The 13455-nt window shown below is 53.5% G+C and overlaps 1 protein-coding gene across 1 annotated transcript; it reads right to left on the bottom strand.

Moving 5' to 3' along the window:
- Positions 1-2656: 2656 nt before the first annotated feature.
- NFKBIA (NFKB inhibitor alpha) lies at positions 2657-13009 on the bottom strand. The gene is made up of 6 exons (XM_078659364.1): positions 12332-13009; positions 8992-9100; positions 7504-7714; positions 6398-6486; positions 5012-5272; positions 2657-2978 (listed from the first exon to the last, which is right to left on the bottom strand). Exons 1-6 carry the CDS (start codon positions 12565-12567, stop codon positions 2931-2933), a joined length of 954 nt encoding a protein of 317 aa, XP_078515490.1. The 5' UTR covers positions 12568-13009; the 3' UTR covers positions 2657-2930.
- Between the last annotated feature and the right edge of the window lie 446 nt (positions 13010-13455).

Here is a 13455-nt window from a genome sequence, read left to right as displayed (position 1 = left end):
GCATCATGTTGTAAAGCCCTGCGCCACGTTAAACCTGTGTCAGGTTTAAGGTATGCAAGGTGGGTATTCCATCGGAAAAAGCCTCTGAAAAGTGACGCAGTGAAATCTACAAGATTTCACGGAGTCACTTTTCCGAACCCTGCACCTGCTTGAAACAGGCGTAAGGCGTGACGCAGCATGTTAGGAACAGGGAGCCCCTGAGCATTGCTGGAGTTGCGCCGCCCTTACGCCATCAGATGTGTCACGCATCTGTTTATCCTTGCGTCACGATGCGCCACATTGTAAATGCGGTGCATCTGTGGTGGCACATGGGTAAACTTGCGTGATGCATCTTACCTGGCGCATCCCTGCTGATATGCAGGGATGCACCAGTCATTGTAAATATGCCCCTTAAACTTCTAGGCGCTTCCACAGACTCGAATATCATTTCCAGCCCTACCAAACCCACCAATCCAAGCCTGGAGAGAAACATCTTCAGAGAAAAGACAAAATTTAAATTCGGAGTCTAGTGGGCGACGTGGTTCTAAAGGTATCGCCTGCTTGAGGTTATGGTAAAACGCCATTTACAGAGCACAGAAGCATCCCAAGGCGGCTACAAGGCGCTTCCCCACCGATGGACAGGGTCCGCACTCAAGGATGACGTCACTGTCCATTGTCCCTAGAGCGGAACCAGCCACGTTCTTCTGAAAAGCTCTGTCTTCAGGGCCACAACAGGAAAATATAAAAACATAACTTATTCCTGGGAACTGTGGCGCATATTTACAACAAACTGGTTGAGCGCAGTGTTACTCCAAAATTGGTAACGCCGCACTCCGTTAGTTTCAAAATGCAGGGATGCGTCGTATTTACAAGAATGCGGCGCAACCCTGCGTTTCCCCTAGCGCTGGTGCTAAAGAAGCTGCCTAGCGCAGGCATCCTTGCTTCCTGTTGCAAGGGTGCCTGCGCTGCAGGGGCAATTGTTTATATGCAGGAAGGGACACCTACCTGTACATAAGCAATCTTTACACGTGATTTGCTGTTTCTATGTGTGCGGCAGAATGCAGCACACGTGGAAAGAGCAAAATATGAGGAGAAATGGGAGGAGAAATAAAACATTTCTCCCCGTATTGCCGGTTTAAGATCAGGTATTCCTTGGGGGTATTTTTGGGGCTGCCCCATGCCTTGTAAATATTGGGCAGCGTCAAAGAGCAGTAGATGTTGTGATGGAATGCCCACAGCAACACCCATTGCACGCCCCTTTCACGCGAAGTGCTGTGTGAATAGGGTCATTATATTTATATTTACGCCATGTTAAGTGGCTTAACGCCGCCTTGTAAATAGTGCGAAGGACTTAACACCACCAGAACATCTGTAAAAAGTGACGTTGTGGTGGCGTTAACTCCTTGTAAATATGCCCCTGTATGTATTGATGTGTAGGTTTATAAAGCCACATACGTGACCGTGTGCCTTCTATAGGGCACTTCGGACCACAGTTTGAAGCATTAAAGGTGTGTGTTTATGTTTTAAGTCTAGAGTGGCTCTGAACCTGGTTTCACCTGTACAATTCAGTATGTGTGTTTTACCTGCTGTCTTTGAGTGAGTCTGTGTGTCTAAAGCTTTGTGTGTTTATCTTTGCATGTCTACCCTGGCATGTCCATTAGCACGTGCTCTTTTATCTCAAACGGGTTGTTAAGAAGAGTCCCTCCCACTACATTCTCCTTGTCCTGATGAATGCCCCTACACCTCTTTTGAGGGGGTGTTAAGGGCAGAAACGTGTTGACTTTCACAAGTGTGTCGAACGAACCTCCAATATTTTGAAACCTACCCTGGGAGACCCAATAAAATGTATAGGGGCAGATTTACAAGCCCCTTGCGCCACTTTTGCGTCACTTTTCCCATGTTAAAAGTGACGCAAAAGTTGCGCAAGTGACTTGTAAATCTGCCCCATACTGTTTATCCAAGAGGTAGGTATCTTCCCAGCTCCCCTCTGCATTTTAACCCTCTTACCCAATAGTATGACGTTGCCATTTTTGATTGACCCCCAAGTATTCTGGCAAAACACCCCCGGAGATCCCCGAGAATTGAGTGGGTTGTACCTTGCACCTGAATCTCACAGACCAGTGTTTGGGGGGGGACAATGAAGCGGGGGGTAAGGCCTTCCGCCCTGAATAGGACCCATATTCTGGACTCTCCATTCCATCCCCTCCATGACTTATATTCTGAGCCATTAGCCTCGGTGTGTTTATGTTCACTAGTGCTTCCACACGTGTGTCCTAGTGCCTCCATGTAGATCTATAGTGCTACAAACATTTCTCTAGTGTGCACACCGGTGAGAGGAAGGCGTGGGTGCACACTTATTATTCATTTGAGTTTTATATAGCGCTGGCTAGACCCGGAGGTATCAGAGTGCTTAACATAAGGTTCCACAAAAATTCCAAAATTACATCAGTTATTTTTGGCACAGTTGCAGCCTTTGCACTTTTCAGATGTTGATCCCTAGTAAGACCAAAGTGCATTCTGGTTCTTGCAGTCTTTCCCATCACATCAATTCTAGCATTCAGCTGTTGGTGCCCAGTGAGACCCCAGTGCATTCTGGGACTGGCTGTCTTCTCAGTGTGTAGTCTGTGCACAGAAGCGATCTCACTACTGAAAAATGTTTCACACAATCCAGGAGATATAAAGTCAACATTTTTTTAATAAATTAGAGCTCTCTCTCGTATAAAAAATAGATCTGTACAAAGAAATTTACAGCATTTACATTTTATATACAATACAATACAAGTGTTGCGGCACGCGCGCATGTGCCCCCCAGCACATATAGTCTGTACAGAAGGGCCTGGTCATTGCGCCCCGTCCGACGTAGTGGAAGATTTGGGGGGGTTTTGGTTTTTCATAAATAAAAAAAATAGATCTTCTGATTTTCACAAATGTACAGCGCGTTGCTCTTGACACTAAACCGTCAGCGGCTGCCCTTGGAAGGTGCAGTCATCGTACATGAGCTGGAAGAGAGAAAGTAAAGCGAAGTTAGTGCCTGGCGTAATGTCATCAGGTACGCAAGCCTCTGCGCGGGTCACAGCTAATGCAAAATTGCTAGTTTTCAAACTTTTTGGGAAATAATGAGTGAATTTTTAACTTTACCCCAGAATATTCCAGGATTGGTGTTAGAGTAATAAATAAGTGTCCTGGACTCTTTTGGGGGAGTTGTTGCCTCTCAGGCACTGGGGGCAGCCATCTTAATCTGAAGGGGATTCCCTCTCAGAGATACTGCTGGCGGCCATCTTAATCTGAAGGGGATTCCCTCTCAGAGATACTGCTGGCGGCCATCTTAATCTGAAGGGGATTCCCGCTCAGATACTGCTGGCGGCCATCTTAATCTGAAGGGGATTCCCTCTCAGAGATACTGCTGGCGGCCATCTTAATCTGAAGGGGATTCCCACTCAGATACTGCTGGCGGCCATCTTAATCTGAAGGGGATTCCCTCTCAGAGATACTGCTGGCGGCCAATTTAATCTGAAGGGGATTCCCTCTCAGAGATACTGCTGGCGGCCATCTTAATCTGAAGGGGATTCCCTCTCAGAGATACTGCTGGCGGCCATCTTAATCTGAAGGGGATTCCCTCTCAGAGATACTGCTGGCGGCCATCTTAATCTGAAGGGGATTCCCTCTCAGATACTGCTGGCGGCCATCTTAATCTGAAGGGGATTCCCTCTCAGAGATACTGCTGGCGGCCAATTTAATCTGAAGGGGATTCCCTCTCAGAGATACTGCTGGCGGACAATTTAATCTGAAGGGGATTCCCTCTCAGAGATACTGCTGGCGGCCATCTTAATCTGAAGGGGATTCCCTCTCAGAGATACTGCTGGCGGCCAATTTAATCTGAAGGGGATTCCCTCTCAGAGATACTGCTGGCGGCCATCTTAATCTGAAGGGGATTCCCTCTCACAGATACTGCTGGCGGCCATCTTAATCTGAAGGGGGTTCCCTCTCAGAGATACTGCTGGCGCCCATTTTAATGTGAAGGGGATTCCCACTCAGATACTGCTGGTGGCTATCTTAATCTGTAGGGGGTTCCCTCGCAAAGATACTGCTGGTGGCCATCTTAATCTGAAGGGGATTCCCTCTCAGAGATACTGCTGGCGGCCATTTTAATGTGAAGGGGATTCCCACTCAGATACTGCTGGTGGCTATCTTAATCTGTAGGGGGTTCCCTCGCAAAGATACTGCTGGCGGCCATTTTAATCTGAAGGGGATTCCCTCTCAGAGATACTGCTGGCGGCCATCTTAATCTGAAGGGGATTCCCACTCAGATACTGCTGGTGGCCATCTTAATCTGAAAGGGATTCCCTCTCAGAGATACTGCTGGCGGCCATCTTAATCTGAAGGGGATTCCCACTCAGAGATACTGCTGGCGGCCATCTTAATCTGAAGGGGATACTGCTGGCAGCCATCTTAATCTGAAGGGGATTCCCACTCAGATACTGCTGGCGGCCATCTTAATCTAAAGGGGATTCCCTCTCAGAGATACTGCTGGCGGCCATTTTAATCTGAATGCAGTTGTCTCTCAGACACGGCTGGCGGCCATCTTAATTTGAAAGTGGTTGTCTCTAAGACACTGGGGGCAGCCATCTTAATCTGAAGGGGATTCCCACTCAGATAATCTGAAAGTGGCTGTCTCTCAGACACTGCTGGCGGCCATTTTAGCCTGGAAAGAACGGCTATTCTGAAGCAATGAAGGCAGCCATCTTATAATGAATGGGTGATTCCAGTGCAAACACCCCTTGTGGACATTTATGGGAATGAGACAGCCCTGTACGCTACCCTTGGATGCTTTCAAGCCCCCCCCCTTCGGATTTCCACCTATCGGACATGTTAATACAATAGGAACTCCCACGCGCACTAGTTACGCCCAAGTGATCATCGGAACTACTCTTAGCAGAGGCAGAGGTGCCGGCGAGTGCTAACAGAGCTGACCACTATACTGCCGCTACCTGGCTAGACTTTGCGCTTGCAGCGAGCGACAGTGGACACGTACCTCATCGTCAGAGAAGTCCGAGTCGGACTGGGCGCTGTCGTCGTCTTCGCTGTCGGGCAGGTCGTGCAGGCCACTCTTGGTCAGGCCCTGCAGCTGGTAGCGGATCTGCAGGTTGTCCCGGCCCCAGGTGAGCTGATAGGGCGAGTAGCCCTGATAGGTGACGCTGTTGACGTCGGCGCCCAATCGCACCAATTCCGACACGAGGTCCGAGTTTTGCAGGTCCACGGCGAGGTGCAACGCCGTCCGCCCGTTGCATGGTTCCTGTTCGGAGGAAACAAGGGAAAACCCAGGTCAGCACAAAGCGTAGCGGGTTCCACCCATATCCAGTATCATGGCCCCCCGGTGGATACCCAGCACAGAGGGTCAGGTATACACCCAGTGCAGAGGGCCGCGCACAGACCCAGCGCTGCAGGCAGGGCCCATATCCAGCATCATGGCCCCCGGTGGATACCCAGCGCAGAGGGTCAGGTATACACCCAGTGCAGAGGGCCGCGCACAGACCCAGCGCTGCAGGCAGGGCCCATATCCAGAATATGAGACCAGGGCCCCGCGCAGCACAGCGCAGCCGGTGCACCCAACGGCGATGGAGCAGACATTAACCCGCGCAGCAGACCAGTCTCTTACCCAGTGCAACGGACCCACCCGGTACACCACACCAAGCCCAACAGTTTGCACCGGTTCCCCGCAGAGCGGACCTTACCCACTCTCAGGGGCCTATTTACAAGAGCCCTATGTCACTTTTGCACAGCGTAAAGTGGCACATGCGTGAAGGGCTCTCAATTCGATTTATGAAGCCACGCGAAGCCACCCTGTGTGGCTTTTAGTGTCCTCATATATCATGAATAAGGCGGCGCAGGGCACATCGCTGCGTTGCTTGCGTTGCCTCAGTCTGCGCCCGGGAGGCGTTCCATGGGCGTTGCTGTGGGTTTTCCCACACAACACGCATGGAATCTGACGCTCCCCCAGATTTACAACGTGGTGTAAATCTGGGGGAGCGCCAGATCCGCGCGCCTCCCGACGCCTCCGTAACCAGGAGAAATATGTTTAGAAAGAGGAAAACGCCTCTCGGGATCGTTTATATGCAGGAAGGTGCCCGTTCCTGCACAAAAACAAGCCTGCCCGCAACGAACGGAGGCACCCGGGCACCATGGTGCAAGAGCGCCTATGTTGGCGCCAGGCAGCAAATTGTGCGGGAAAAAGAAGGGAGGGGCAATAATGCACTCGATTGGAAAAATACGGTGCACTCCTGCCCTTCCACATTGGCTTCGGCTGTGCTGCAAGGGGACTCGCAGCGCTGCCCAGTGTATAAGCCCCCGTGTTTACAACCAGAGCCCGCCCCCAGGAGCCCCCCAGGCAGTGCCCAGAGAGGGCAAGGAGGGCACTCACCGGAGCATTGATGTCGGCCCCCAGCGCCACCAGCTGTTCCACGATGGCCAGGAATCCGTGCAAGGCGGCCACATGCAGGCACGTGCGTCCTGTGGGGGGGAAGAAGCACGAGACATCAAGAGCTGGTCGACCCCAGACGGGCACACAGACAGGAGGCATGGCCCCCCCTCCACTCCCCCACACCAAGGCCTACATTCACTGCACTCCCCCCCCCACACCAAGGCCCACATTCACTGCACCACCAGCCCCCCCCCACACCAAGGCCCACATTCACTGCACCACCAGCCCCCCCTGACACCAAGGCCCACAGTCAATGTACCACCAGCCCCCCCCCGACACCAAGGCCCACATTCACTGCACCACCAGCCCCCCCCGGATGTATGATGTTACAACGCCTACCTTTACAACGCCTACCTTTACATCGTAAGTTTTACAACGCATACCATTACAACGCATAATGCTTTTGGGCGCTGGATAGTGAATAGTTTAATTTACTATTCCAACTCCAGTCCCCGTGGATAGTAGGGAAGGTTATTGGATAGTAAATTAACCTATTCCCTATCCTAGAGCGCCCCCCAGAGCAATGCGTTGTAATAGTTTGCGTTGTAAAAGTTGCGTTGTAATGGTAGTTCATTGTAAAAGTTTCGTTGTAAAGGTTGTATACTGCCCCCCCCCACACCAAGGCCCACAGTCACTGCACCACCCACCTCCCCCAACACCAAGGCCCACAGTCACTGCGCCACCAGCCTTTAGTGCCACAAAGCCAGGCATCTCTCTGCGCCACGTGAGCGCCCACGCAAACATTAGCAAACAGCCCCCATGTGTGACCCTGGGCACCCCGGCACCCGCTGCATGCACTCCCCACTCACTCACCCTTTAAACAATCAAGTGCCACAAAGCCAGGCATCTCTCTGCGCCACGTGAGCGCCCACGCACACAGCCCCACGTGTGATCTTGGGCCCACTCACCCTCACACAGCCCCACGTGTGATCTTGGCCCACTCACCGCTGCACACACTCCCCACTCACCCTTCACACAGCCCCACGTGTGATCTTGGCCCCACTCACCCTTCACACAGCCCCACGTGTGATCTTGGGCCCACTCACCGCTGTAGTTGACGGTCTGCAGCAGCGCCTGCAGCTGCGGCCTCCGGCAGTGCTGGGTCAGCAGCCCCACGGCCCGCAGGGACCCCCTCTCACAGGCCAGGTGCAGGGCCGTGTTCCCCTGGAAGTCCCGGATCTCGGGGTCACAGCAGGCCTTCAGCAGCGCCTGTGTGATCTGCGGCTGCTCCGTGATCACCGCCAGGTGGAGCGGGGTCTGAAAGCACAGAGGGGGTGAAGGTGAGTGACTGTGCTAGGCGCTATACCATGGCAGCAGCGCGGCTCTGCAATCTAAGCGCTATACCATGGCTGCAGCGCGCATCTGCAGTCTAGGCGCTATACCTTGGCTGCAGCGCGGCTCTGCAGTCTAGGCGCTATACCATGGCTGCAGCGCGGCTCTGCAATCTAAGCGCTATACCATGGCTGCAGCGCACCTCTGCAGTCTAGGCGCCCTGTGCCAACCTGCCTCAACTAGGACTGCTTAGGGTGTGCCAGGGGCCTGGATATCCCGTGGTTGGGTGGAGTGTTGAGCAGTTTGCGTAGTATAAATATGGAGAGCATTTTTTGGGACCCTTCACTCGCTGCTTTAGTCGCAAAAAAGGACATGCAGAATGCTCTGTACTCCTTATATAAGACCGAGCGTGAGGCAGTCGAGGTCAGTAAAACTACTGTGCGTAACTATATGGCCATCGAACATTATAGGCACCCCCTCCTCATCTATCTGTCACTACCGATGCCCCGCTGGGAGACACGTTTACTGTTCCGTTTAAGGGCTGCACAATCTGCTTTGCATTCTCCTTCCCACTTGGTTATTGTTCTAATTTAAACTCGATCCCGTGTCCGTGCGACGGGAGGAGCGAGCAATCTGCAAAGCACTTTATATTCTCCTGCAAATTTTATATCAAATATTTTAAACAGTTTTTATGCTCGTATTTTAATAGGAGAAGGCCGGTTAGCTTAGAGGCAGCATTTGATTCCATGTTAACTTTAGATGACGAGGACCTTAGTTTTCGCACTTGCACTTTCCTAAAAACGGCAGTAAGGGGCGCGGAGCCATGGCTGAAGACTGAGAGTGATGTAAATAGTTCTGTACTGCGATGATCCTAAATTTTGCACTAAGTCACTTATGATCTGTATAATGAATGTATTTAGACTATTTGACCGGTTACAATTTTAATATGTATGTAATGTATTTTATATTGTGCTTTTATGGGTACTGTGGTACCCGAATAAAGATTGACTGACTGACTGACTGACTATTGTCCTTCGCGTGTCTAATGTATGTGACGTGTACTGCTGAAGACAGCCTTTGGTGCACTATTCACCAGATATGACCAGCGGGTTCGTTCGTCAGATGGGTGACACTAGTGTGTGCACTGATTGCACGTGCCCTGGTGTGATATATTCACTGCCCTTCCCTGCACGCGGCGCGCTCGTTCACGCTTCACTGCAGCTCACTACTCTTTTCACCACTTGCACGAGGGCTCTGCTCACCTGTTTGAGATGGTTCTGCGAGTTGAGGAAGCCGGGGTCCGAGGCGGACAGATGCACGGCCCTCAGCGCCTGCTCCTCGGCTGCGTGGATGATGGCGAGGTGGAGGAACCTGAGGGTGCAAAGGGCAAAGGTCAGAGGAGGGTCGAAGGGGCAGACAGTGCTATAAACAGTGCAAACCCTCGAGCACAAGTGCTATAAAGAGTGCAAACCCCTGAGCACAAGTGCTATAAACAGTACAAACCCTGAGCACAAGTGCTATAAAGAGTGCAAACCCCTGAGCACAAGTGCTATAAACAGTACAAACCCTGAGCACAAGTGCTATAAACAGTGCAAACCCCTGAGCACAAGAGCTATAAACAGTGCAAACCCCTGAGCACAAGAGCTATAAACAGTGCAAACCCTTGAGCACAAGTGCTATAAACAGTGCACACCCTGAGCACAAGTGCTATAAACACTGCAGACCCCTGAGCACAAGTGCTATAAACACTGCAGACCCCTGAGCACAAGGGCTATAAATAGTGCAAACCCCTGAGCACAAGTGCTATAAACACTGCAGACCCCTGAGCACAAGTGCTATAAACAGTGCAAACCCCTGAGCACAAGTGCTATAAACAGTGCAGACCCCTGAGCACAAGGGCTATAAACAGTGCAAACCCCTGAGCACAAGTGCTATAAACAGTGCAAACCCCTGAGCACAAGGGCTATAAACAGTGCAAACCCCTGAGCACAAGTGCTATAAACAGTGCAGACCCCTGAGCACAAGTGCTATAAACAGTGCAGACCCCTGAGCACAAGTGCTATAAACACTGCAGACCCCTGAGCACAAGGGCTATAAATAGTGCAAACCCCTAAGCACAAGTGCTATAAACAGTGCAAACCCCTGAGCACAAGGGCTATAAACAGTGCAGACCCCTGAGCACAAGTGCTATAAACAGTGCAAACCCCTGAGCACAAGTGCTATAAACAGTGCAGACCCCTGAGCACAAGGGCTATAAACAGTGCAGACCCCTGAGCACAAGTGCTATAAACAGTGCAGACCCCTGAGCACAAGTGCTATAAACAGTGCAGACCCCTGAGCACAAGTGCTATAAACAGTGCAAACCCCTGAGCACAAGTGCTATAAACAGTGCAGACCCCTGAGCACAAGTGCTATAAACAGTGCAGACCCCTGAGCACAAGTGCTATAAACACTGCAGACCCCTGAGCACAAGGGCTATAAATAGTGCAAACCCCTAAGCACAAGTGCTATAAACAGTGCAAACCCCTGAGCACAAGGGCTATAAACAGTGCAGACCCCTGAGCACAAGTGCTATAAACAGTGCAAACCCCTGAGCACAAGGGCTATAAACAGTGCAGACCCCTGAGCACAAGTGCTATAAACAGTGCAGACCCCTGAGCACAAGTGCTATAAACAGTGCAGACCCCTGAGCACAAGTGCTATAAACAGTGCAGACCCCTGAGCACAAGTGCTATAAACAGTGCAGACCCCTGAGCACAAGTGCTATAAACAGTGCAGACCCCTGAGCACAAGGGCTATAAACAGTGCAGACCCCTGAGCACAAGGGCTATAAACAGTGCAAACCCCTGAGCACAAGTGCTATAAACAGTGCAAACCCCTGAGCACAAGGGCTATAAATAGTGCAAACCCCTGAGCACAAGTGCTATAAACAGTGCAAACCCTCGAGCACAAGTGCTATAAATAGTGGAACCCCTGAGCACAAGCGCTATAAACAGTGCAAACCCCTGAGCACAAGAGCTATAAACAGTGCAAACCCCTGAGCACAAGTGCTATAAACAGTGCAAACCCCTGAGCACAAGAGCTATAAACAGTGCAGACCCCTGAGCACAAGTGCTATAAACACTGCAGACCCCTGAGCACAAGTGCTATAAAGAGTGCAAACCCCTGAGCACAAGGGCTATAAATAGTGCAAACCCCTGAGCACGTATCACTTAAATAAACCCGGACGAGGAGCGAAGGATGAAGTAATGATGGGGGGGGGGCTGGTGAGTCCAGGAAGAGGTGAGGGTCAACACTAGGTAGAGCCGAGAAGAAAAGCTCAGAAGGAAGTGGTGAGGGTGGGCGCTAGGAAAGGGGGGAGGGGGGGGCTGATGAGTCCAGAAATGTAGGGGTGCAAACTAGGTAGAGCTGAGAAGCCCGAGGGGCGAGGGTGGGCGCTCGAGGGGGGCACGGGAGGAAGAGGGTGAGCAGTGAGCCCAGAAGGAAGGGGTCAGGGTGGGCGCTAGGAAAGGGGGTGATGGTTCTAGAAAGATGAGGGTGCACACTAAGTAGAGCTGAGAAGCCCGAGGGGTGAGGGTGGGCGCTAGGAAAGGGGGGGAGGGGCTGATGAATCCAGAAATGTAGGGGTGAACACTAGGTAGAGCTGAGAAGCCCGAGGGGTGAGGGTGGGCGCTAGGAAGAGCTAAGAAGTTCAGAAGGGGTGAGGGTGGGCGCTCGAGGGGGCACGGGAGGAAGAGGGTGAGCAGTGAGCCCAGAAGGAAGGGGCGAGGGTCAGCCCTTGGGGTGAGGGGGGAGGGGAAGAGAAGGGCTGAGGAAGGCATGAGGCACGGGGAAGTCCGGCCTTGTGTAAGCCGGGGTTTTCAGGGTGTTTCCAGCAGCTGCTCACAGCTGGCAGGGTGCCAGGGACTTCCCAGGCCCCGCCCCCTGCTAGAGAAGGAACAGTCTGTACTCTCCGCCCCCCCCTGCACAAGCCACGCCCCCTGCTAGAGAGAACAGTCTGTACTCTCCGCACAGGCCCCGCCCCCCGAAAAGCACCATTAGGTAACCTTTGGCGCTAGCTCTTAAAGGGGACTTTTCTGTTTACGCTTCTAAAAATATTTCACAATTCATTCGGGGGCGGGGAAGGGGGGGGGGGGGGGGAGGATGCAACTTGTACATCAGCTCGATGCGATCTGACGCGTCATCACAGAGCTCTCTTAAGTATACAGAATCAGCTCTACCATAAAGAATACATGTAGCCCCAATCCACCCCTCCCAGCCTCTTACCACCCCTGGCAGCCTCTTACCACCCCAAGCCCCCCCCCCCCAGCCAGCCCCTTACCACCCCTAGACCCTTGCTGCTCCTTACCACCCCTGGCAGCCCCTTTTACCACCCCTGACATCCCTCCCACTCCCTTGCCCTTCCCAGCCAGCTTCTTACCACCTCTGGCATCTCCTTACCACCCCCTCTTACCACCCCAGGCTGCCTCTTACCACCCATGGCAGCCCCTTACCACCCCATCCTACCCCCTTACCACCGCTCCTACCCCCTTGCCACCCCCCCTACCTCCTCTCCAAACCCAGCCCGCCCCTCCCGTGCCCAGGCCAGGTTGGCACACTTACGTGTCTCCGTCGTCGGTGCGCTGCCCCCGCCAGGGCTCGGCGGGGCTGGGGGCCCCCGGGGGCCCCGGCTGCAGCCGGATCTCCTGCAGCTCCTGCACCATCTGCTCGTACTCGTCTTCCTTCATGGAGTCCAGGCCGCTGTCGAGGCGCTCCTCCAGGCCCGGCTCCTTCTTGGGGTCCTGCCCACGGGGGGGCATGGCCCAGTGCCCTCTGGGCACCTCCAGCTCCGCAGACATGGCTGGCACCGGGGGGCTGAGGGTGAAGGGGGGCTCCAAGGGGGGTCCTGATGAAGGTTCAAGGGGTGCCAAGGAGCGGGGCCTCTATGCGCCCTGAGGAGATACAATGGTGCCAAGGAGAGGGTCCTTATAGTGCCGCCTGGGTCCTGCGGCCTCTGCTGTGCTAGGCGCTGTACTGTGCCCTGTGCTGTGCCAGGCGCTGTGCCCTGTACTGTGCCAGGTATCCTCTGCTGTGCCCTGTGCTGTGTCCTCTGCTGTGCCAGGCGCTGCGTCCTCTGCTGTGCCAGGCGCTGCGTCCTCTGCTGTGCCAGGCGCTGTACTGTGCCCTGGCTGTGCCAGGCGCTGTGTCCTCTGCTGTGCCAGGCGCTGCGTCCTCTGCTGTGCCCTGTGCTGCGTCCTCTGTAGCTCTCTCCACTGCTCTCCGTCAGTCCAGTGAGTGCCAGCCTCCTCGGCCCCCTCTTATGTATCTCCCCCGCACGGGGCAGGCCCGGGGCGGAGTCTGTCTGTCTGTTCAGAGCTCAACGCTGGGAATTTCCCATCCGAGCCGCAGCGCCCTGGAGAGGAAGAAGAAACCCGTCTGACAGAAACAGCAGCAGCCCTGACCCTGGGAATTCCAGCCGTGCCAGGGCTGGGAAAGTCCTCTCTGTTCACACCGGGGCAACTGGGGAGATTCTAGGAATTCCAGCATGTGCCCATGCCCCGGGGGCACTGACTGCCCCCATCTACCCCCGGTGCAGAGACACGGTGCCCTGAGTGCCCTAGGCGCAGACACTGTGCCCACTCAAGGGTGCCCTGAGTGCCCTCGGCGCAGACACTGTGCCCACTCAAGGGTGCCATGAGTGCCCTCGGCGCGGACACTGTGCCCACTCAAGGGTGCACTGACAGCCC

Source organism: Lissotriton helveticus, chromosome 9 (assembly GCF_964261635.1).
Source record: "Lissotriton helveticus chromosome 9, aLisHel1.1, whole genome shotgun sequence".
Taxonomy (NCBI): Eukaryota; Metazoa; Chordata; class Amphibia; order Caudata; family Salamandridae; genus Lissotriton; species Lissotriton helveticus.
Note: the sequence above shows the minus strand (reverse complement) of the source record. Positions and strands in the feature narration are given on the sequence as shown.